The 25314-nt window shown below is 52.1% G+C and overlaps 1 protein-coding gene across 3 annotated transcripts in view; it reads right to left on the reverse strand.

Annotated features, from left to right (window-relative positions):
* ATRNL1 (attractin like 1) overlaps nucleotides 1-25314 on the reverse strand; it is a 767569-nt gene that overhangs the window by 535341 nt on the left and 206914 nt on the right. For all 3 annotated transcript variants that reach the window (XR_013214392.1, XM_077257919.1, XM_077257920.1), the window contains exons 11-13: nucleotides 5512-5596; nucleotides 623-834; nucleotides 404-522 (exon numbers count right to left, since the gene is read on the reverse strand). Coding sequence is in view for 2 of the 3 variants with exons in the window: in XM_077257919.1 (XP_077114034.1) it covers nucleotides 404-522; nucleotides 623-834; nucleotides 5512-5596 (416 nt within the window). In the remaining variant the exon portion in view is untranslated. The remainder of the gene's footprint in view (nucleotides 1-403; nucleotides 523-622; nucleotides 835-5511; nucleotides 5597-25314) is intronic.

The following is a 25314-nucleotide window of genomic DNA, read 5'->3' on the forward strand; positions in this document are numbered from 1 at the left end:
AACAGATCCTTCCCACACCCGTCACCTGACCCCAGGGCAGACCCTCAGCAAAGCCACACCAGACCCTCACGAGGTCCCCGAGCAGACCCTCACCAGACCATCAGTAGACCTTCACTAAACCCTAAGCAGACCCCTGAGCACACCCTCACCAGACCCTTCAGAGAACTCTCTCCAGACCCCTGAGCAGACCTTCCCCAGACCCTCAGCAGACCCTTGAACAAATCCTTCCCAGACCCCTCACCAGACCCTCAGCAAATCCACACCAGACCCTCACACGAGGTCCCTGAGCAGACCCTCACCAGAACATTAGTAGACCTTCTCCAGACCCTCGCCAGACTCCCGAGCACACCCCTCAGCAGACCCTTCAGAGAACCCTCAGCAGACCCCCGGAGCAGACCCTCACCATGCTGCAGTTGCTGCTGAGGGACATGCACTTCTTGTCGTCACACCACTGGCAGCCGTTGGTGTTGGCGGTGCAGCTGGCGCAGTCCGTGTTCTTGTAGCACCTGTCATCTGCTGGCGCTGCGGAGGGAACGTGACAGGAGGTTTTATCCCACGATGCCGTGTAACATGACTGACAACAGGGCGGAGCTGACCGTAGCTCTGGGTGTGGCAGGCTTACCAGATTTGTTGGGGCAGTGGGCGTGGGACAGGCTGCTGCTGGGGTGCGCAGTCTCCCATGACACACAATAACCCTGGTCCCACACACAACTGATGCCTTGTACCGCGCTGGTGCACTGCTCCTGGGTGTGGAAAGCCTCGCAGCTCGGAGGTTTGTACACCAAGATGTCGTTCAGGAGGACGCTGGAGAACCCACCAAATATGAACATAGACCTGATGGGGGGAAATCAGCCGCCATTACAATGTGGACATGCAAGTGGATTCGAACACAAAGAGATTCATTTTATGACAGGATTCTTTATAGTCAGAGCAGTAAGATAAACTGTAGAGATATTTACCAATGGGTCAGATCCACTTATAAAATAGAAAAGCAAAGTCAAGGACCTGACCGTAAAGAAAAGATCTAGAAATGTCTGTCCCCATCAGGAGAGGATTGTTTACTGTGAGACAAAAATAGACAAAGCCTTAATGTTTTGGACTATACATGTCATAGAGGTAAAACAGCCGAGCTCAAAAACATGGGGACGCTACATGAACACGACAACTAGGAGCTCAACAAAAAAGGTCATCTAAAAAAAGGATTTTTTACTGTAAGAGCAGTAAGGAAGGAAACAATAAAACCAGATTTTGTATACACTTTCACAACATTGGTTGGACATTTTCCTACAAAAGAAACACTCCCAGTCCAGATGACACTTGGATCATAACAATGATAATATCGGATGCAGAAAGTTGTTCCATTGTAGGGAAGGCTTCTTTACACTCTGAGACTAAGCACAGTGATATCTCCTGGACTAAGCACAGTGATATCTCCTGGACTAAGCACAATGATATCTCCCGGACTAAGCACAGTGATATCTCCCGGACTAAGCACAGTGATATCTCCTGGACTAAGCACAATGATATCTCCCGGACTAAGCACAGTGATATCTCCTGGACTAAGCACAGTGATATCTCCCGGACTAAGCACAATGATATCTCCTGGACTAAGCACAGTGATATCTCCTGGACTAAGCACAATGATATCTCCTGGACTAAGCACAATGATATCTCCTGGACTAAGCACAGTGATATCTCCTGGACTAAGCACAGTGATATCTCCTGGACTAAGCACAATGATATCTCCTGGACTAAGCACAATGATATCTCCTGGACTAAGCACAGTGATATCTCCTGGACTAAGCACAGTGATATCTCCTGGACTAAGCACAGAGATATCTCCTGGACTAAGCACAGTGATATCTCCTGGACTAAGCACAATGATATCTCCCGGACTAAGCACAGAGATATCTCCCGGACTAAGCACAATGATATCTCCCGGACTAAGCACAATGATATCTCCCGGACTAAGCACAGTGATATCTCCTGGACTAAGCACAATGATATCTCCCGGACTAAGCACAGTGATATCTCCTGGACTAAGCACAGTGATATCTCCCGGACTAAGCACAGTGATATCTCCTGGACTAAGCACAGAGATATCTCCTGGACTAAGCACAGTGATATCTCCTGGACTAAGCACAATGATATCTCCTGGACTAAGCACAATGATATCTCCCGGACTAAGCACAATGATATCTCCCGGACTAAGCACAGTGATATCTCCTGGACTAAGCACAATGATATCTCCCGGACTAAGCACAATGATATCTCCCGGACTAAGCACAGTGATATCTCCAGGACTAAGCACAATGATATCTCCCGGACTAAGCACAATGATATCTCCTGGACTAAGCACAGTGATATCTCCTGGACTAAGCACAATGATATCTCCCGGACTAAGCACAATGATATCTCCCGGACTAAGCACAGTGATATCTCCAGGACTAAGCACAATGATATCTCCTGGACTAAGCACAGTGATATCTCCTGGACTAAGCACAGTGATATCTCCTGGACTAAGCACAATGATATCTCCCGGACTAAGCACAGTGATATCTCCTGGACTAAGCACAATGATATCTCCTGGACTAAGCACAGTGATATCTCCTGGACTAAGCACAGTGATATCTCCTGGACTAAGCACAGTGATATCTCCCGGACTAAGCACAGTGATATCTCCCGGACTAAGCACAGTGATATCTCCTGGACTAAGCACAGTGATATCTCCTGGACTAAGCACAGTGATATCTCCCGGACTAAGCACAATGATATCCCCTGGACTAAGCACAGTGATATCTCCTGGACTAAGCACAGAGATATCTCCTGGACTAAGCACAATGATATCTCCTGGACTAAGCACAGTGATATCTCCTGGACTAAGCACAGTGATATCTCCTGGACTAAGCACAGAGATATCTCCTGGACTAAGCACAGTGATATCTCCTGGACTAAGCACAATGATATCTCCCGGACTAAGCACAGAGATATCTCCCGGACTAAGCACAATGATATCTCCCGGACTAAGCACAATGATATCTCCCGGACTAAGCACAGTGATATCTCCTGGACTAAGCACAATGATATCTCCCGGACTAAGCACAGTGATATCTCCTGGACTAAGCACAGTGATATCTCCCGGACTAAGCACAGTGATATCTCCTGGACTAAGCACAGAGATATCTCCTGGACTAAGCACAGTGATATCTCCTGGACTAAGCACAATGATATCTCCTGGACTAAGCACAATGATATCTCCCGGACTAAGCACAATGATATCTCCCGGACTAAGCACAGTGATATCTCCTGGACTAAGCACAATGATATCTCCCGGACTAAGCACAATGATATCTCCCGGACTAAGCACAGTGATATCTCCAGGACTAAGCACAATGATATCTCCCGGACTAAGCACAATGATATCTCCTGGACTAAGCACAGTGATATCTCCTGGACTAAGCACAATGATATCTCCCGGACTAAGCACAATGATATCTCCCGGACTAAGCACAGTGATATCTCCAGGACTAAGCACAATGATATCTCCTGGACTAAGCACAGTGATATCTCCTGGACTAAGCACAGTGATATCTCCTGGACTAAGCACAATGATATCTCCCGGACTAAGCACAGTGATATCTCCTGGACTAAGCACAATGATATCTCCTGGACTAAGCACAGTGATATCTCCTGGACTAAGCACAGTGATATCTCCTGGACTAAGCACAGTGATATCTCCCGGACTAAGCACAGTGATATCTCCCGGACTAAGCACAGTGATATCTCCTGGACTAAGCACAGTGATATCTCCTGGACTAAGCACAGTGATATCTCCCGGACTAAGCACAATGATATCCCCTGGACTAAGCACAGTGATATCTCCTGGACTAAGCACAGTGATATCTCCTGGACTAAGCACAGTGATATCTCCTGGACTAAGCACAATGATATCTCCTGGACTAAGCACAGAGATATCTCCTGGACTAAGCACAGTGATATCTCCTGGACTAAGCACAATGATATCTCCTGGACTAAGCACAATGATATCTCCTGGACTAAGCACAATGATATCTCCTGGACTAAGCACAGTGATATCTCCTGGACTAAGCACAGTGATATCTCCTGGACTAAGCACAGTGATATCTCCCGGACTAAGCACAGAGATATCTCCCGGACTAAGCACAGTGATATCTCCCGGACTAAGCACAATGATATCTCCTGGACTAAGCACAATGATATCTCCTGGACTAAGCACAGTGATATCTCCTGGACTAAGCACAATGATATCTCCTGGACTAAGCACAGTGATATCTCCTGGACTAAGCACAGTGATATCTCCTGGACTAAGCACAGTGATATCTCCTGGACTAAGCACAATGATATCTCCTGGACTAAGCACAATGATATCTCCTGGACTAAGCACAATGATATCTCCTGGACTAAGCACAATGATATCTCCTGGACTAAGCACAGTGATATCTCCAGGACTAAGCACAGTGATATCTCCTGGACTAAGCACAATGATATCTCCTGGACTAAGCACAGTGATATCTCCTGGACTAAGCACAATGATATCTCCTGGACTAAGCACAGTGATATCTCCTGGACTAAGCACAGTGATATCTCCTGGACTAAGCACAGTGATATCTCCCGGACTAAGCACAGTGATATCTCCTGGACTAAGCACAGTGATATCTCCTGGACTAAGCACAATGATATCTCCTGGACTAAGCACAGTGATATCTCCTGGACTAAGCACAATGATATCTCCTGGACTAAGCACAGTGATATCTCCTGGACTAAGCACAGTGATATCTCCTGGACTAAGCACAGTGATATCTCCTGGACTAAGCACAGTGATATCTCCTGGACTAAGCACAGTGATATCTCCTGGACTAAGCACAGTGATATCTCCTGGACTAAGCACAATGATATCTCCTGGACTAAGCACAGTGATATCTCCTGGACTAAGCACAATGATATCTCCTGGACTAAGCACAGTGATATCTCCAGGACTAAGCACAATGATATCTCCTGGACTAAGCACAGTGATATCTCCTGGACTAAGCACAGTGATATCTCCTGGACTAAGCACAGTGATATCTCCTGGACTAAGCACAATGATATCTCCAGGACTAAGCACAATGATATCTCCCGGACTAAGCACAGTGATATCTCCTGGACTAAGCACAATGATATCTCCCGGACTAAGCACAGTGATATTTCCTGGCTTCTGTTGTATCATTACAGCGGATTAGATCACATAATTGAACTCTTGAATGTTATTGTTTCAAAGATTCTTTACTGTAAGAGGAGTAACCGATGGAAGTTACACTGTAGATGCATTCAAAAAGGGTTGGGTGTGATTCTTCACCACATACGAGCTTAATGAGGTTTTAATAAGACTACCATATAGAAATATCTGACTGACATTAAACTGATGGGAGGGATTCTTTAATGTTACAGGAATGTCAGACACACTTTATTTGTATGTGAAGCATGAAATCTTACCCATTACTGACTACAGCAGAGTGGCCAAACCGGTTGACATCTCGGTGCAGATTTGGATTCTGCAGAACTTTCCACTCATCACAAGCTGAAGAGAAAAGAAAAAGAGAAGGTCAAAGACAAGAACAGATCAAGTGGCGACAGAAGAGGATTGGTCCAACAAGAACACCAGAGCTTCTACACTGGCTCCAAGAACCGGGCCGACAAGAACACCAGAGTTTCTACACTGGTACCTAGAACCGGGCCGACAAGAAGGCAAAGAAAGAAGACAGAGCCAGGAAATTACAGGCCAGTGAGCCTTATTTCTATACCAGGGAAGATCTGGGAACAAATTATTAAACAGCATGTATGTAAGTACTTGGATAAGAATACAGTAATTAACCAGATCCAGCATGGGTTTGTAGAAAACAAGTCATGCCAGACTAATCTAATTTCCTGCTATGATGGAATCACTGACTGGGTGGATTAGGGAAATGCGGTAGATAAAGTATATCTCAACTTCAGCGAAGCATTTGATAAAGTATCTCATACTATCCTTATTGAGAAAATGACCAAGTATGGGATTGACAAGGCTCCGATTAGGTGGATTCATAACTGGCTCAGCGATCATACTCAAAAAGTAGTAATAAATGGATGCACATCCAAGAGGAAGAGTGTTTCATTTGGGCTACCACAAGGCTCTGTGCTGGCCCCAGTGTTAACATTTTTATAAATGATCTAAATAAGGGAAGTGAAGGTAAACTACAGTAATCAAATTTGCAGGCGATGCAAAGCTAGGAGGGATAGCTAACACTAGAGAATACAGAGAAAGAATTCAGAAGAACCTAGATAAGCCTGAACAATGGGCAGCGACTAATAGAATGGTAATTAAAAAGGAAAAATGCAAGATTCTACAACTGAGCAAGAAAAATGAAAATTACATCTACAGAATGGGAGGAATAGAACTAAGCAACAGCACGTGTGAAAAAGACTTGGGTATAGTAATAGATCACAGACTGCACAGGAGTCATCAGTGTGATGCAGCAGCAAACAAGGCAAATACAGTTCTAGGATGTATTAAGAGAAGCATAGAGTCTAGGTCGTGTGAAGTAATTCTCCCCCTCTCCTCCTCCTTGGTCAGAACTCATCTGGAATACAGGGTCCAGTTCTGGGCACCAAATTATATAAAAGACATTGAAAAACTGGAGCAAGTTCAGAGAAGAGCTACCAGGATGGTGAGCGGACTGCAAAGTATGTCCTACGAGGAACGGTTAAAGGATCTGGGAATGTTTAGCTGCAAAAAAAGGATAAGAGGAGACTTAATAGCTGTCTACAAATATCTGAAGGGCTGTCACATTGTAGAAGGATCATCATTATTCTCATTTACACATAGAAAGACGAGAAGCAACGGGATGAAACTGAAGGGAGAAGATACAGATTAGATATTAGAAAAAAGTTTTTGACAGTGAGAACGATCAATGAGTGGAACAGGCGGCCACAAGAGGTGGTGAGTTCTCCTTCAGTGGAAGTCTTCACACAGAGGCTGGACAGACATCTGTCTGAGATGGTTCAGTGACTCCTGTATTGAGCAGGGGGTTGGACACAACGACCCTGGAGGTCCCTTACAACTCTAATATTCTAGGATTCTTTGAGGACAGATGACAATAATCTATTACTCCCTGTTATCAGCCATTACTGGGGGAGGAGACTGTAGGACAGGAGACCACAATCTATTACTCCCTGTTATCAGCCATTACTGGGGAGGTGACTGTAGGACAGGAGACTACAATCTATTACTCCCTGCTAGGAGCAGCACCTGTCTTGAGAGCTCCAGGACTTCCAGCAGGAGGCCCAGAGTCTGCCTCTCTTCTCCCCAGGGAGAGGCAGGCTTCCTGGGAGGCCGGCATGGCTTCCCAGGCTTCTGTTCCCCGGTCTGTGCCGGCGGGGGACAGAGAGCAGCAGCAGCAACCGGCCCAAGAAGGACTGAGGAGGTCGGGACGGGTGAGAAAAACCTTACCCACCAACTCAAACCCTGAGACGGCTCATCATCCGCCCAGAGAGGGAGACAGGGGCACCCCAGGCCCCAGGAAGGAGAGCCCAGGAACATCCTGGGGGGAGAAGAGCTCCAGCGTGTCCACGAGTACCTTCTCCTCCCGAGTGGTCGCCATGCTACGTGAGTACGAGGACGCCGGCAAAGCACTGACCGGGCTGAAGGAGGAGCTGCGGGAGGCTCGGATCCTGAACACCCGAGCCTCTAGCAAGGAGAAACCTGTGACCTCCCAGAGGTTCAGAGCCCTCAGAGATGAGGTGGCCCGGTTAGTGCTCCTCCGGGAGGGGATTGAGAAAAGCGCAGGTCCCTTCCTGGAGAGGTTTAAGAACCAGCGGCGGTTCTCAGAAATGAAGGGGTTAAATACCTCAGGAGAGCCGCCAGCCGGCGTCCTAAGCGACGAGGAGGAGGAGGATGAAGACGTGGCTGTGACTGGAGTCCTACAAGCTGGAACAAGCCGGGAGAGTGAGTCGCAGAGCCGACAACAGGGAAGCGGCCTCCCGGCACGGCAGAGGACTCCGACAGCACAGGCTGGAGTGTCAGCGGAGGAAGAGGAGGAGGGCGGTCTGCTACAGGAGATCCGACAGCTGGAGTCTCCAGTGAACCTGGACCGCTTCTCCTTCGGTGAGGACGAGCCAGCAGAGGAAACCCAGAAGAGGAAGAAGAAAACGAAGGAGACGGCACGGGAGGTGGTGAGTTACAAATATGTACCTATGGCTGATGCTACACCTACCACCTCCTGTGTAAACCCCACCAAACCTAAACGCACGGGCTCTGCAGTGGGTCCGGGGCACAGGCAAGGTGGGGAGAGGAGGAGGACGTCCGGCGGTGCTGCCGTCTGTGTGGGGAACAGTGCAGGGGGCGAGGCTGTGGAGGTACTCACGGCGCCGGACATAGGGGACCCCGAGAAGTTTCCCTCTCTGCCCTCTGCGGCTAAGCCGGTTATCACCGGGGCTGAGGGGGGCGAGGGGGATGTCCACGCCGTTGCGAAAGGGGGACGGTGTGGGCAGACTCCATCCCTGCTCACTACGGCTGAGCCGGCCGACGCCGGGGCTGTGGGGGGCAGGTCCGAGAAACATGGTGCGGCGAAAGGGGGGCGCACTGTTGTGACAGGGGCGCAGTGCGCCTCAACAGAGAAGAGGCACGCGGCTGCGACAGGGGAGCAGCGGGTCCAAAAAGGACAAAAAAAGCAGGAAAAATCATCTGCAGGGAACACTGGGCGCCCTGCTGCGACGGGGGGACAAAGTGCTCCAGCACCCCAGCATGACACCGGGACCCTGAAGTCTGTGGGTGCGGGGCAGGCGGCGCCCCCCAACAAGCAGCGGGCCCAAAATAATAAAGTACAAACTGCTGCAGTGGGGGGGCAAGGCGCTCCAAAGACACAACAAAGAGTCAGCACCAATCAAGGGAAAACGGGTGTGGTGCTGCACCCCTCCCCCGGTCCGGCAGGTGTGAGTGCAAAGAAGCCAGACACAAGTGAGGAAGGAATGGATGTGACTGTGGCAGGTGCAGAGAACACTGGGACAAATGGTGGTGAGAATACTGGTAATAAAGTGACGGGAAGTGGTGGCAGTGGTAAGGGGAATGAAAGGAGCTGTGCAGGAAATGATGGGAGTAGTAGTGGAGTGAATGGTGGGAGTAGTGATGTTGCAAATGATGGGAATAGTGGTGGTGGTGGAGTGAATGAGGAGAACATTACTGGTGTTGGTGGAGGGGAAGCAGGTAGTGGTCCCGCTGCCTCCCCAGCGGTGGCGGGGGCTTCAGCCCCAAGCTATTCAGCAGCTGTCACTGCTGGGGGTAGTAGTGCGCCCTTGTCTGGTGACCCTGAGGATGGTGACTTGCAACAGCGCTTCCTGGACGCCCTGAGGAGAGGGGAGAGTTCCATCAATGTAGAGGGGAGGGAAGTTGATCTGTCTTTCTGGATAGAGAGACACGGTCTTTCCGCCTTCCGAGATAGAGGGGCAGAGACTGTCTGGTCTCTGCCGACACCGGGACAGAGGAGTAACCGTAGGAACGTGGCCCGTCTCCAGTGGGTAAGCAAGGATGCCTGTCCTGATCGGTCAAAGGTTGCTGAGCTCCTGCTGGGGATGGGCTTCGTGGCATATGACATCTTCGCCTTGATCCATCCCTATGGGACCTCCTACTTTGATGTCAGCTTCGTGAGACCGGAGGGCCTTGAGCTTTTCTGGTCTCGCCATGAGCTGGCTCGGGGTCGCCCCGAATGGCGGGGTTTCCACACTGTGGCAATATCCCGCCAGAATTCGGTCAGGAGGGTGACCGTTTTGACCAGTAACGAGTCACTTTCCTGTGTCGACATCTCCACATGGGTGGGACGATACGGTGACATCGTCGGTATTCCTGAACAGACCCTCGACGAGCATGGTATCTGGTCAGGAGCCTGGACCTTCATGGTGAAATTGAAGGTTTCAGGAAACACCGTTACCCATATCCCTTCCTCAACATTTTTGGGGAGGGACAGGATCTTGATTTTCTACCGGGGGCAGCCTAAGGTCTGTCACAGGTGCGGCAGCCCCACACACTTCAGTGCGCAGTGTACCACCCAGAAATGTGCACTGTGTGGGGACCTCGGCCATCTCGCTGCTACCTGTGGCAGGATTAGGTGTAACCTGTGTGGTGACCTCGGTCACCTGTTCAGTCGCTGCCCGCGTTCATTTGCCAATGCGGTCCTGAAAGCGGCGAGTGTGGGACAGGCGAAAGTCGGGACTAATCTCGCCGGTGAAGGGACCAGCAGAGGCGGAGGAGGCAGGGAACCGGTGAGGAGCAGGCTGCCGCCATCCAATATCAGGCGGCAGGAGCAGCGCCGTGGGAACAGGGGGCAGGGAGTAATGACCCTAAACTCTGACCCGGGTGCTTCACTTGCAGCTGAGGATCCTAAAGACAGCGAATTGAACGAGGAAGTCAAGAGACTTGAAAGGGAGGAGCAAAAGGACGCCATGTCTGCCCAGGAACCTTCATCCGGTGACAGTCTGGATGAGGGAGAGGGAGAGTGGTCACAGCAAAAGAAAAAGCGTAACAGGAAAACAACTAAGGATAAGAGGGGGTCCGGGCCTCGAGCCTCCTCCTTGGAGTGCGACCCCTCTGACTCCGTAGCCCTGATCCAGGTGCCATTGGAAGGTCCAGCCGCCCCCCCTCTGGTGGATCTCTCTAACCGGTTCCGGGCCCTCCAGGACTCCCCTCCAGAGGGGGGCGATGGGGACCCGGGGCCAGAGGTTGCGGACAAGGTTGTTGGGGCTCAGGAGGTCGCTGGGTCTTCTTCTCAGGGGGCAAATACAAAGCCTTCCGGGGGGGGGGGACTACCTCAGGACCACCAGACAAGGGCCAGAGTGTATGTAAGGAGAGAATGGATGAGTCAGTTTGTCTTAAGCGCACTAAAAACTCATCATTGTCAGAGGAAGAGGGTGAAACTGTTGGGGGTGGGAAGAAAAAGGCTATCTAATTCAATCAATCATGATGGCGGCACCCACCCCGTTGACGCTGGCAACCATTAATGTTGCCAGCATAAAGTCAGAAGCGGCAAGGTACACGGCCTTTCATTTTCTCGGCCAACTTGACGCCGACATTTTGTTTTTGCAGGAGACCAGGTTGACCGACCTATCAACCATGCATAAAGCAAGGCAGGAGTGGAGGCACGGGCCCTCCTACTGGTCTCTTGCGGCCGAGCCGTATAGCGGGGTGGCGGTCCTTTTTAAGACCGCAGCGGTTGAATGCAGACGATTGATCGAGTTAGAAATGGGGAGATGCTTGATCCTAGATGTCTCCATGGGGGGACAGGAGCTTCGGCTCATTAACATCTACGGTCCCCAGTCCAAGTGGGACCGCAAGTGTCTCTTCATGAAGATCAAACCTTTCTTATTTTCGAGTCGCCAGGAAGTCTTTGGAGGGGATTTCAACAATGTCACGAGACCCTGTGATAGAGGAGGTTCCGGAGACTGGCTGGCTTACGATTGCGTCGCGCTAAATAGAATAGTAAGTGAGGCACGCCTGGTGGATGTCACTTTTTTTAGAGGTAGTCAGTGCAGGTCTAGGTTAGACAGGTTTTATTTGAAGGAGGAGGCCGTCTCCTCTCCATTGTCGGTTGTGGAGGTGGAATTCTCCGATCACTGTTTGATTATGTTTTCTCTGAGCGTTACAGAGACTCCTCGGATGGGAAGAGGTTATTGTAAGCTGAATTCGTCACTCCTTGAGGAAGAAGCTGTAAGACGGTCCTTTGAGGAATTTCTTCAGAGCCAGGTACCGCTGCTGGGCCTAAGTAACACTAAGTCTGAGTGGTGGGAGATGTTCAAACATCGGGTGGCGAGATTCTTCCGGCAACTCTCGAACCTCAGAAGCCTGAACAGGGATCGCCTGTATCAGAGCCTGAGGAGGAGACTCGAGCATCTTGTCTCGACTGGGGGTAGCCGCGAGGCGATCTCCAGTGTGAAATCCTTGCTAATGAGGTGTCAGTACGATAGGCACGCATCTTTGGTTTTTGAGAGGGACTACGGGAAGTACTACTCGTCCGACCCCTACAGAAGCTGCAAGATGTCAGTGAGTAGTAAGATAGTGACGGGGCTGATGGACAGTACGGGATCCCTGAGAAGGTCCAGATCAGGGATCTTGGAGGTCGTCAGTTCATACTACTCGCACCTCTTGGGAAGGAAGGAACTGGATCGTGACAGGATGTCGGCTTTCCTGGCTGAAGCTGTTCCTGAGCCAGGGGCTGACCTCTCGCTGGGCGGTTTGGCAGAAGCGATCAAAGAAGAGGAAGTGAGACTGGCGATCGATGGGCTCCGGCCCAAAAAATCGCCAGGTCCGGATGGCTTAACATCCGAGTTCTTTAAGACCTTTAGGGACTCCTTGGTCCCCCTCTTGACTCAGGTGTTTAATGAGTGTCTCTCCTCGGGCACTCTGCCGAGATCATTAAGGAGGTCGGCTCTGATCATTTTGTCAAAGGGTAAGGATCCGTCACGCATTGAGAATTGGCGTCCCATATCACTTCTCAATGTGGACAGGAAGGTTTTGGCTAAGATACTCTTCAACAGGCTGGTGAAGTTTGCACCGCGGCTCCTTTCGGAGGCCCAGCACTGTTGCGTTCCTGGCCGTAGCACTTTCAGTGCTGTTCTGGGTGTCCGAGAGGCCGTGGAGCAAGGCAGGGCGGGCTTTTGGAAGGGGTTCTTGCTGTCCCTGGATCAGGCAAAAGCCTTTGATCGGGTTGACCACGAGTACCTCTGGTCCACTCTTTTGAGGTATGGTCTGCCTGGAGGGTTTGTGGACTGGCTTAAGACCTTGTACGCAGGGGCTGAGACTTTCCCTCTGGTAAACGGGTGGATTGGACAACCTTTCGGGGTAGGATCCGGTGTCCGCCAGGGCTGCCCTCTTAGCCCTTTGCTTTACGCGTTTGCGATCGATCCCTTCCTCAGAAGGGTTGATTGTGGACCGTTGGCGGGGGTGAGGATGGGCGGGGTGGCGCCGGAGGCTATCCTGAGGGTAGTGGCCTATGCGGATGATGTCACCGTCTTTGTTTCTTCGCAAGAGGAGGCGATGGTGGTGATGTCAGAAGTGGAAAGCTACTCGGAGGCATCCGGGTCCAAGGTCAACCAGGACAAGTGTGAGAGTCTCTGGCTGGGAGGCGGAGATCCCACGTTTGATCTTCCGGACACCCTCCCCGAACCCCAAGAACATGCCAAAGTCCTAGGCATCGAATTTGGCCAGGGTGATTACCCCACGAAAAACTGGGAAGGCAGAATCAAAGGTGTCGCCCAAAGAGTGGACCAATGGAAGGGTTGGTCTTTGACCCTGAGGGAAAGGGTTGACCTGTGCAAAGCTTTCCTGCTCCCCTTGTTAATCTACCTGGGCAGCGTCTGTGTCTTACCAGAGCCTCTCTGGACACGGGTCTACAGTCTGTTCTTCCAGATGTTATGGGGGAATAGACTGAACCTAGTCAAACGGGAGGTCACTTACCGCACGAGGAGACTAGGGGGGTTGAATATGGTGAACCCCGTGGTGTTCCTAGTGAACACTTTTTTGAAAGTTAACGTGGCAAACCTCTGGAAAGAGAGGGCTCCTCCGTGGGTATTCTCCTGCAAGGGATGGTTTCAGCCTTTCTTCCAGGAATGGGAGACAGGGGGAAGATTGAAGGATCTCCGCACACCGCACGGGCATCTCCCGGCTTATGTTACCCCGGTTCTGAAAATGATGCGCCGGTGGGGTCTGGGAATGTGGGAAGTGAGGTCCCTCCCGAGGAAACTCCTCGACGTGCGGGTCTTGCTTTCGCATTTTCAGAAACCATTGGTCCTCAAGGACTGCCCAAGTCGGGATCTAGAGGTTGGGTTAAGTTTGCTAAATTCTAGCAGGATCCCCAAGAAGTATTGGGACTTGACTTGGCGCTGCTTCCAAGGTAAGTTGTATGTGAAGGACAATTTGAAGTACAGGAGCTCCGAGGACAGGAATTGTCCCCGTGAGGCTTGCGCTACCATGCTGGAAAGCATGGAGCACTTCCTGCTTCATTGTCCTTTTAATACAGAGGTGTACAGCAGGCTGGGCGCTTCCATTGGTTGGCCGCGGCTGGCCACTCTGTCCTATGCCGAGTGGGCCTATGGAGCGTTCAGAGACCTCGGGAGAAGGGACCGAGCCACTTTATTCTTAGTCAGCGCAGTGGTCAGGTACTTCACGTGGAACGCACGAGTTTTAGTTTCGACGCAGAGTAAAATCCTCCGTGTAGATGAAGTTTGTAGCAGCATCCTAGGTGCCCTGGTGAAGGTGCGTTCTCTGGAGTGCGAAAGACTGGGTGCCCGGAGTGCGGCCAATCTCTGGAGGGGTTTCTCCTTCGGGGTGCCTTAGTCCGTTAGCGCTCCTATATCCTGGTGGTGGGCTGATATCTTTACACCCTAGATTTTTGTTTTATATTTTTGTTCCCTGAATAGAAGGTTTGCAGGCATCGAACTTGAGCCTTGGGTGGTGAGTATGTAGGTTGTGTTCTGTGAAGTTGGTTTATGTATATATTGTATATAGTGTGTATAATAGAGGGTCTTAGTTAGGTTGGGTGGGGGGATTGGGGGGTTTCAACGGCGGTGATAAGAGACTGATCTGGCCTGGCCCAGGCCACGCCTGGGGAAAAACTTTGGGGCCTGATCCTAGCTCGGATAATTCCTGAACTTTGTGGCCAGAGCTGGATCAGGGGTGGCGGGATAGTTAGTGTAGGTGTGTGTTTATAAGTATATTAAAAAAATAAATAAAAAAAAAAATAAATAAATAATAATAAAAAAAAAAAAAATAATAATAATAATAATTTTGTACAGTGTATCGTATTTAGGTTTGTTGTAGGGTGTATGTGGCGGTGTAAGGGGGTGGCTGTAAGGTAAGGCAGTGGGACCAGTAGGGTTTTGTTGTGTTTGCGGCGTTGTATAAATCTGTATATAATGTGTTTATAGTGTATATTGTTTATAATACTGTATATAGGACGGTGTGAATGTAGTTGGGGTTGTATATAGTAGTATGAATGAAGCTGGGCCGGTGGTCTTGTATGATTTTATACTATTTATTATTTATAATTTTTACAGGGGTATTCATGTAGTTATGAGTATTTTGTTTGTTGTCTTTTGTTTTTGCTTTCTTTATTTAATTGGAATTTTCTTTCTTGTCCCTGATTAGTAGGTTTCTTTTTTTGTCGTTTGTTGCCGTCTGATTGGAGCTTTGTTCTTATGTTTTGTTCTGTTGTGTTTTATTTGTAATGTATCATAGTTAGTGTCATGTGAAAGTATTTTTATTTAATAAAAGACCTACAATCTATTACTCCCTGTTATCAGCCATTACTGGGGGAGGTGACTGTAGGACAGGAGACTACAATCGCTTTATCATGGGGGCCAAGACTACAGAATATGAGGACCATCATGGCCGCCACAACACTGGGGCACAGATTACTGAACGCCCCCCGGTGTCAGTTCCGTGTGCTGCTGATTCACGGACATCAAATGATTAATATTCTTTGAAGATACAATTATCGCTCATCAGAGTGCATTATTCAGCGACGGTTGGCAGTGGCGTTTACCGTGCGATGGTCGCCGCTCTGAAATCAGCGTCTTTTATTCCGCGGAATCATTCTATAAATAGAAGTTTTATGTTCATTAAAAGTCCATTAATGTTAAGAACTAATGAAGGTTCTGGGGACGAGAGAGGGAATTGATTGCATCAATCTGTGAGCATTGTCCGTGCCGGCAGCCGTCCCCGGGATTCCCTGGACAGACACAAGCTCTCTGAGGTTCCTCCAATCCGATGCTGATCTGTGCCGGATTATCAGATGTCCTGGATTATGTAACGCCCATGGAAGTCGCACATCAGATTATAGGAAATGTATCTGCTCAGGATTCATCAAAGTGACTCCGACTCCAAGAATCCATCTAATATAAAGCAGTGGATGGAGGGGAGGAGGGGGATGCAGCTGCAGCTTCTCTCTGCGTCTGTGGGAGGGGAGGAGCAGCAGTGCAGGAGCTGATTGGCTTTGACATCACAACAGAAAGTGCGGAGAGGTTCGTCACAATGTATCAGTGCAGTTCAGACCCCGGTTACATGTTTTTCCGTGGTGCCATGACCTTCGGACAATGGTGATGCCCAGAAATTAAATTCTTCTTGCAGGTAAAACTGAGGATCCATAGTGAAGTCAATCTCCATGGTGAAGACAATACACACAGCTGCCTCGTGGACCGGTCGTTACAATGTATCAGACCGGAATCCAGGTTCTTTATCTCACAGAGGACTCACCAGGGAGGATACAATTGTGACAAAACTAACCCTCCATGGCCAGCACAAGGTGTAAGAGCATGCCCCATTCACTGACAGCAAGCAGAGATGCTGAGAACGCAGAGGAAGTGAAACAAAAGCTTTATTACAATTCTATTGTAACCATCATGGCCCCAGAATGCGGCGATACGTGTCCTGTCCACAGAGCGGTCCTGCCTCTACTTTCCGCCATTCGTCCTGGCATCTGGGGGGCCGATGCCTCCGCTCCACCCGCCGTCCATGGGCACAGTACATTATAACAGATGGCTCCGCACCTGACAATCTGCTGGATGCCACGGATCACCGGAGATTCACAATGACCACAGCCAACGTTCCCACAGACGCCAAAGTCAGAGCAATGGCGGCACCAGCAGTGAGGGCGGGGGGTGAGGACAGCGGCCGCCGCAGGAGAGGAGCCCGGGGAGGATACTACCTAAATAATAAGAAATACCAGGAAGATGCCCAACTACAGAGCAGGAGAAATATCATGGCCGCTCAGCCGCATGACGGGCGTAGGAAACCCTCTATGATTCGCAGTTATCAGCCGCTGGAAGCTCCAGTGCAATATGCTCAGAGGGTCGTGATCCCGGGGGGCGCAGCGCTGGCTGCGGGGGGCCGGGAACTGCAACTCTCATTGACTTCAGTGTCCAGTGAAACATGAGCACAAGATTGATCAGCGCCGCCGTCTCCACCCAGGACCACGGCGTCACGTCCCCCCATAATCAGACCACCAGGACACAGGACCAAGGGGCTGCAGCCAGCACAGCGCAAATGTGACAGGCAGGTACCGAAAAAAGGCTGCACAGAAAGAACGTGGCCAGAAATGGAAGGGTTAATAGTTTATTTATCAAAAGTATCTGAAGAAAAGAGAAATGTAACAAAGATCCACCATGGAATCAGGAGGAGTCTGATCAGCCATCAAGAGCGAGGACTCACATCAGCCCGCCTGTCTGGGGTCACAGGAAGGATCCGCTCCAGCCTCACACACAGGAGGTCCGGTGTCCAAGATGTCGGGAGCCACCGCCGGCCGAGAGCCTCCAACCAGCGTACAAGTGAGGAGAAGGGATGGAGGTGACGGGCGGTCACCAGATACTGAGGATAGAGGGGACGGGCGGTCACCAGATAATGATGATAGAGGGGACGGGCGGTCACCAGATACTGATGATGGAGGGGTCGGGCAGTCACCAGATACTGATGATGGAGGTGACAGGCGGTCACCAGATACTGAGGATGGAGGAGACGGGCGGTCACCCGATACTGATGATGGAGGTGACGGGCGGTCACCAGATACTGATGATGGAGGAGACGGGCGGTCACCAGATACTGATGATGGAGGGGACGGGCGGTCACCAGATACTGATGATGGAGGGGACGGGCGGTCACCAGATACTGATGATGGAGGAGACGGGCGGTCACCAGATACTGATGATGGAGGAGACGGGCGGTCACCAGATACTGATGATGGAGGAGACGGGCGGTCACCAGATACTGATGATGGAGGTGACGGGCGGTCACCAGATACTGATGATGGAGGAGACGGGCGGTCACCAGATACTGATGATGGAGGTGATGGGCGGTCACCAGATACTGATGATGGAGGAGACGGGCGGTCACCCGATACTGATGATGGAGGAGACGGGCGGTCACCAGATACTGATGATGGAGGGGACGGGCGGTCACCAGATACTGATGGTGGAGGTGATGGGCGGTCACCAGATACTGATGATGGAGGAGACGGGCGGTCACCCGATACTGATGATGGAGGAGACGGGCGGTCACCAGATACTGATGATGGAGGGGACGGGCGGTCACCAGATACTGATGATGGAGGGGACGGGCGGTCACCAGATACTGATGATGGAGGGGACGGGCGGTCATCAGATACTGATGATGGAGGGGACAGGTGGTCACCAGATACTGATGATGGAGGTTATAGGCAGTCACCAGATACTGATGATGGAGGAGACGGGCAGTCACCAGATACTGATGATGGAGGGGACGGGCGGTCACCAGATACCGATATTTCTCTTTTCTTCTGTTACATAGGACTGCAGGTAACATCCACTGCTGTGCTGTACATTTAACCCCTCGCTCGGCGTCCTTGTTCTGGTCTCGTACAGTCCGTATCCGCTGTACGTTGCTGCTTCTTCGGATCTTCTTGGTGATAAATCGCCGGTGATTTACAGCCATTTTCCCAGAGCGCGCCATTCTTACTAATGAGGGATCAGCCGCGTTCATTACTCTGCTCCTGCCCCAAAACGCTTGTAAAGTATTTTACAAGCGTAGATGAAGATGAAGTGATGAGTAAATGTCCGCTCTGCAGGATAACACATCCAGCCACCATTTATGACACTCCACTATGACACTCTGCAGGAGCAGCCCGCACTCGTGGGTAAAGCTGCAGTGTGGGAACAGTGGTCTCTGCACTGGGAGTTGTAGTCATCACTCGGCTGCTGTTTTAGCGACAGTGCGGATAGATTCCGAACATCAGTCAGCAGAATGGTCAGCGCAGCTCTGGATGTGAGTGGAGTCGAGGACCCCAGATGGCGGCATCAGGTTGCTGTACTTTTGCTTCTTCTCTCTGTTCCTCGCGTGTTCGGGGTGACCTCCGCTGTACGTGCCGCGTTCTTCGCTGCGCTCTGCGATCACCTGGGGCTGTGACCGCGGGTTTTATTTCACCTTGTGCATCAATCAAACTCTCGTGATGAGAACGATCCCTGACAGTCGGCACCTGTCGGCCCGAGAGCGACATCTGTTGCGGTGATGTCCTCCTGGCCGCTTTCCACCGCACATAACACGGTCAGCGTTACTCGCGCTTCGGCGACGCCTCCGTCCAATGTCAGAGTGGTCACCATTGTTCTTAAAGGGGCGGCAAGGATGTGAGATCATGGGTCTACCCCAGGCCTGACATGCAGACAGGACCGGCAGTATCTCCCTGGCACGACGCGCAGGCGTCTCCAGGCCGCGGTGTGCCACATCTCGTTATGTAGAATTACGACCCCGCGTTACCCCGACTCTAGAACAAGGGGCCGCAGACTGGACGGCGCTTACAAGGGGACACGGTCCCTTTAAAGCTCGTTCCAACCATTTTTAAGATTTTTTTTTTCTAAAGAGGCCTAGAAAAATATTTTGTGGAAAAATAATAGTGCAGCCGATTGCTCTGCAGCGGATCCTGAAAAAAACCAAAAAACTGCAAGCCGAGCAACAGACTGCAGGGAAAAAGGTAATAATAATCATAATATTTATAGATCAGTCAGAAAACAGAGGACAGGTAGGTGGTAGACAGATGAGGAGGAGATGAAGGGCGGTGCAGCACTGTGGAGAGGACGGGTAGGTGGTAGACAGATGAGGAGGAGATGGAGGGCGGTGCAGCACTGTGGAGAGGACGGGTAGGTGGTAGACAGAGATGAGGAGGAGATGGAGGGTGGTGCAGAACTGTGGAGAGGACGGCTAGGTGGTAGACAGATGAGGAGATGTAGGGTGGTGCAGCACTGTGAAGAGGACGGGAAGGTGGTAGACAGATGAGGAGGAGATGAAGGGCGGTGCAGCACTGTGGAGAGGACGGGTAGGTGGTAGACAGAGATGAGGAGGAGATGAAGGGTGGTGCAGAACTGTGAAGAGGACGGGTAGGTGGTAGAGATGAGGAGATGTAGGACGGTGCAGCACTGTGGAGAGGACGGGTCGGGTGGTAGACAGATGAGGAGATGGAGGGCTGTGCAGAACTGTGGAGAGGATGGGTAGGTGGTAGACAGATGAGGAGGAGATGGAGGGCGGTGCAGCACTGTGGAGAGGACGGGTAGGTTGGTAGGATGAGGAGGAGTAAATGTAGGGTGGTGCTGCACTGTGGAGAGGATGGGTAGGGTGGTAGACAGATGAGGAGATGTAGGGTGGTGCTGCACTGTGGAGAGGACGGGTAGGGTGGTAGACAGATGAGGAGGAGATGTAGGGTGGTGCAGCACTATGGAGAGGATGGGTAGGTGGTAGACAGATGAGGAGGAGATGTAGGGTGGTGCAGCACTGTGGAGAGGACAGGTAGGTGGTAGACAGATGAGGAGGAGATGTAGGGTGGTGCAGCACTGTGGAGAGGATGGGTAGGTGGTAGACAGATGAGGAGGAGATGTAGGGTGGTGCAGCACTGGAGAGGATGGGTAGGTGGTAGACAGATGAGGAGGAGATGTAGGGTGGTGCAGCACTGTGGAGAGGACGGGTAGGGTGGTAGACAGATGAGATGTAGGGTGGTGCTGCACTGTGGAGAGGACGGGTAGGGTGGTAGACAGATGAGGAGATGTAGGGTGGTGCTGCACTGTGGAGAGGACGGGTAGGGTGGTAGACAGATGAGGAGGAGATGTAGGGTGGTGCAGCACTGTGGAGAGGACGGGTAGGGTGGTAGACAGATGAGGAGATGTAGGGCGGTGCAGCACTGTGGAGAGGACGGGTAGGGTGGTGGACAGATGAGGAGGAGATGGAGGGCTGTGCAGAACTGTGGAGAGGATGGGTAGGTGGTAGACAGATGAGGAGGAGATGGAGGGCGGTGCAGCACTGGAGAGGATGGGTAGGTGGTAGACAGATGAGGAGGAGATGTAGGGTGGTGCAGCACTGTGGAGAGGACGGGTAGGGTGGTAGACAGATGAGGAGATGTAGGGTGGTGCAGCACTGTGGAGAGGACGGGTAGGGTGGTAGACAGATGAGGAGATGTAGGGCGGTGCAGCACTGTGGAGAGGACGGGTAGGGTGGTGGACAGATGAGGAGGAGATAGAGGGCTGTGCAGAACTGTGGAGAGGATGGGTAGGTGGTAGACAGATGAGGAGGAGATGGAGGGCGGTGCAGCACTGTGGAGAGGACGGGTAGGTGGTAGACAGATGAGGAGGAGATGGAGGGCGGTGCAGCACTGTGGAGAGGACGGGTAGGTGGTAGACAGAGATGAGGAGGAGATGGAGGGTGGTGCAGAACTGTGGAGAGGACGGCTAGGTGGTAGACAGATGAGGAGATGTAGGGTGGTGCAGCACTGTGAAGAGGACGGGAAGGTGGTAGACAGATGAGGAGGAGATGAAGGGCGGTGCAGCACTGTGGAGAGGACGGGTAGGTGGTAGACAGAGATGAGGAGGAGATGAAGGGTGGTGCAGAACTGTGAAGAGGACGGGTAGGTGGTAGAGATGAGGAGATGTAGGACGGTGCAGCACTGTGGAGAGGACGGGTCGGGTGGTAGACAGATGAGGAGATGGAGGGCTGTGCAGAACTGTGGAGAGGATGGGTAGGTGGTAGACAGATGAGGAGGAGATGGAGGGCGGTGCAGCACTGTGGAGAGGACGGGTAGGTTGGTAGGATGAGGAGGAGTAAATGTAGGGTGGTGCTGCACTGTGGAGAGGATGGGTAGGGTGGTAGACAGATGAGGAGATGTAGGGTGGTGCTGCACTGTGGAGAGGACGGGTAGGGTGGTAGACAGATGAGGAGGAGATGTAGGGTGGTGCAGCACTGTGGAGAGGATGGGTAGGTGGTAGACAGATGAGGAGGAGATGTAGGGTGGTGCAGCACTGTGGAGAGGACAGGTAGGTGGTAGACAGATGAGGAGGAGATGTAGGGTGGTGCAGCACTGTGGAGAGGATGGGTAGGTGGTAGACAGATGAGGAGGAGATGTAGGGTGGTGCAGCACTGGAGAGGATGGGTAGGTGGTAGACAGATGAGGAGGAGATGTAGGGTGGTGCAGCACTGTGGAGAGGACGGGTAGGGTGGTAGACAGATGAGATGTAGGGTGGTGCTGCACTGTGGAGAGGACGGGTAGGGTGGTAGACAGATGAGGAGATGTAGGGTGGTGCTGCACTGTGGAGAGGACGGGTAGGGTGGTAGACAGATGAGGAGGAGATGTAGGGTGGTGCAGCACTGTGGAGAGGACGGGTAGGGTGGTAGACAGATGAGGAGATGTAGGGCGGTGCAGCACTGTGGAGAGGACGGGTAGGGTGGTGGACAGATGAGGAGGAGATGGAGGGCTGTGCAGAACTGTGGAGAGGATGGGTAGGTGGTAGACAGATGAGGAGGAGATGGAGGGCGGTGCAGCACTGGAGAGGATGGGTAGGTGGTAGACAGATGAGGAGGAGATGTAGGGTGGTGCAGCACTGTGGAGAGGACGGGTAGGGTGGTAGACAGATGAGGAGATGTAGGGTGGTGCAGCACTGTGGAGAAGACGGGTAGGGTGGTAGACAGATGAGGAGATGTAGGGCGGTGCAGCACTGTGGAGAGGACGGGTAGGGTGGTGGACAGATGAGGAGGAGATAGAGGGCTGTGCAGAACTGTGGAGAGGATGGGTAGGTGGTAGACAGATGAGGAGGAGATGGAGGGCGGTGCAGCACTGTGGAGAGGACGGGTAGGTGGTAGACAGATGAGGAGGAGATGGAGGGCGGTGCAGCACTGTGGAGAGAACGGGTAGGTTGGTAGGATGAGGAGGAGTAAATGTAGGGTGGTGCAGCACTGTGGAGAGGACAGGTAGTTGGTAGACAGATGAGGAGATGTAGGGCAGTGCAGTACTGTGGAGAGGACGGGTAGGATGGTAGACAGATGAGGAGATGTAGGGTGGTGCTGCACTGTGGAGAGGACGGGTAGGGTGGTAGACAGATGAGATGTAGGGTGGTGCTGCACTGTGGAGAGGACGGGTAGGGTGGTAGACAGATGAGGAGATGTAGGGTGGTGCTGCACTGTGGAGAGGACGGGTAGGGTGGTAGACAGATGAGGAGGAGATAGAGGGCTGTGCAGAACTGTGGAGAGGATGGGTAGGTGGTAGACAGATGAGGAGGAGATGGAGGGCGGTGCAGCACTGTGGAGAGGACGGGTAGGTGGTAGACAGATGAGGAGGAGATGGAGGGCGGTGCAGCACTGTGGAGAGGACGGGTAGGTGGTAGACAGAGATGAGGAGGAGATGGAGGGTGGTGCAGAACTGTGGAGAGGACGGCTAGGTGGTAGACAGATGAGGAGATGTAGGGTGGTGCAGCACTGTGAAGAGGACGGGAAGGTGGTAGACAGATGAGGAGGAGATGAAGGGCGGTGCAGCACTGTGGAGAGGACGGGTAGGTGGTAGACAGAGATGAGGAGGAGATGAAGGGTGGTGCAGAACTGTGAAGAGGACGGGTAGGTGGTAGAGATGAGGAGATGTAGGACGGTGCAGCACTGTGGAGAGGACGGGTCGGGTGGTAGACAGATGAGGAGATGGAGGGCTGTGCAGAACTGTGGAGAGGATGGGTAGGTGGTAGACAGATGAGGAGGAGATGGAGGGCGGTGCAGCACTGTGGAGAGGACGGGTAGGTTGGTAGGATGAGGAGGAGTAAATGTAGGGTGGTGCTGCACTGTGGAGAGGATGGGTAGGGTGGTAGACAGATGAGGAGATGTAGGGTGGTGCTGCACTGTGGAGAGGACGGGTAGGGTGGTAGACAGATGAGGAGGAGATGTAGGGTGGTGCAGCACTGTGGAGAGGATGGGTAGGTGGTAGACAGATGAGGAGGAGATGTAGGGTGGTGCAGCACTGTGGAGAGGACAGGTAGGTGGTAGACAGATGAGGAGGAGATGTAGGGTGGTGCAGCACTGTGGAGAGGATGGGTAGGTGGTAGACAGATGAGGAGGAGATGTAGGGTGGTGCAGCACTGGAGAGGATGGGTAGGTGGTAGACAGATGAGGAGGAGATGTAGGGTGGTGCAGCACTGTGGAGAGGACGGGTAGGGTGGTAGACAGATGAGATGTAGGGTGGTGCTGCACTGTGGAGAGGACGGGTAGGGTGGTAGACAGATGAGGAGATGTAGGGTGGTGCTGCACTGTGGAGAGGACGGGTAGGGTGGTAGACAGATGAGGAGGAGATGTAGGGTGGTGCAGCACTGTGGAGAGGACGGGTAGGGTGGTAGACAGATGAGGAGATGTAGGGCGGTGCAGCACTGTGGAGAGGACGGGTAGGGTGGTGGACAGATGAGGAGGAGATGGAGGGCTGTGCAGAACTGTGGAGAGGATGGGTAGGTGGTAGACAGATGAGGAGGAGATGGAGGGCGGTGCAGCACTGGAGAGGATGGGTAGGTGGTAGACAGATGAGGAGGAGATGTAGGGTGGTGCAGCACTGTGGAGAGGACGGGTAGGGTGGTAGACAGATGAGGAGATGTAGGGTGGTGCAGCACTGTGGAGAAGACGGGTAGGGTGGTAGACAGATGAGGAGATGTAGGGCGGTGCAGCACTGTGGAGAGGACGGGTAGGGTGGTGGACAGATGAGGAGGAGATAGAGGGCTGTGCAGAACTGTGGAGAGGATGGGTAGGTGGTAGACAGATGAGGAGGAGATGGAGGGCGGTGCAGCACTGTGGAGAGGACGGGTAGGTGGTAGACAGATGAGGAGGAGATGGAGGGCGGTGCAGCACTGTGGAGAGAACGGGTAGGTTGGTAGGATGAGGAGGAGTAAATGTAGGGTGGTGCAGCACTGTGGAGAGGACAGGTAGTTGGTAGACAGATGAGGAGATGTAGGGCAGTGCAGTACTGTGGAGAGGACGGGTAGGATGGTAGACAGATGAGGAGATGTAGGGTGGTGCTGCACTGTGGAGAGGACGGGTAGGGTGGTAGACAGATGAGATGTAGGGTGGTGCTGCACTGTGGAGAGGACGGGTAGGGTGGTAGACAGATGAGGAGATGTAGGGTGGTGCTGCACTGTGGAGAGGACGGGTAGGGTGGTAGACAGATGAGGAGGAGATGTAGGGTGGTGCAGCACTGTGGAGAGGATGGGTAGGTGGTAGACAGATGAGGAGGAGATGTAGGGTGGTGCAGCACTGTGGAGAGGATGGGTAGGTGGTAGACAGATGAGGAGGAGATGGAGGGCGGTGCAGCACTCTGGAGAGGACGGGTAGGTGGTAGACAGATGAGGAGATGGAGGGTGGTTCAGCACTGTGGAGAGGATGGGGAGGGTGGTAGACAGATGAGGAGGAGATGGAGGGCTGTGCAGAACTGTGGAGAAGAAGGGTAAGTGATTGACAGAGATGAGGAGGAGATGTAG

Source organism: Ranitomeya variabilis, chromosome 4 (assembly GCF_051348905.1).
Source record: "Ranitomeya variabilis isolate aRanVar5 chromosome 4, aRanVar5.hap1, whole genome shotgun sequence".
NCBI lineage: Eukaryota > Metazoa > Chordata > Amphibia > Anura > Dendrobatidae > Ranitomeya > Ranitomeya variabilis.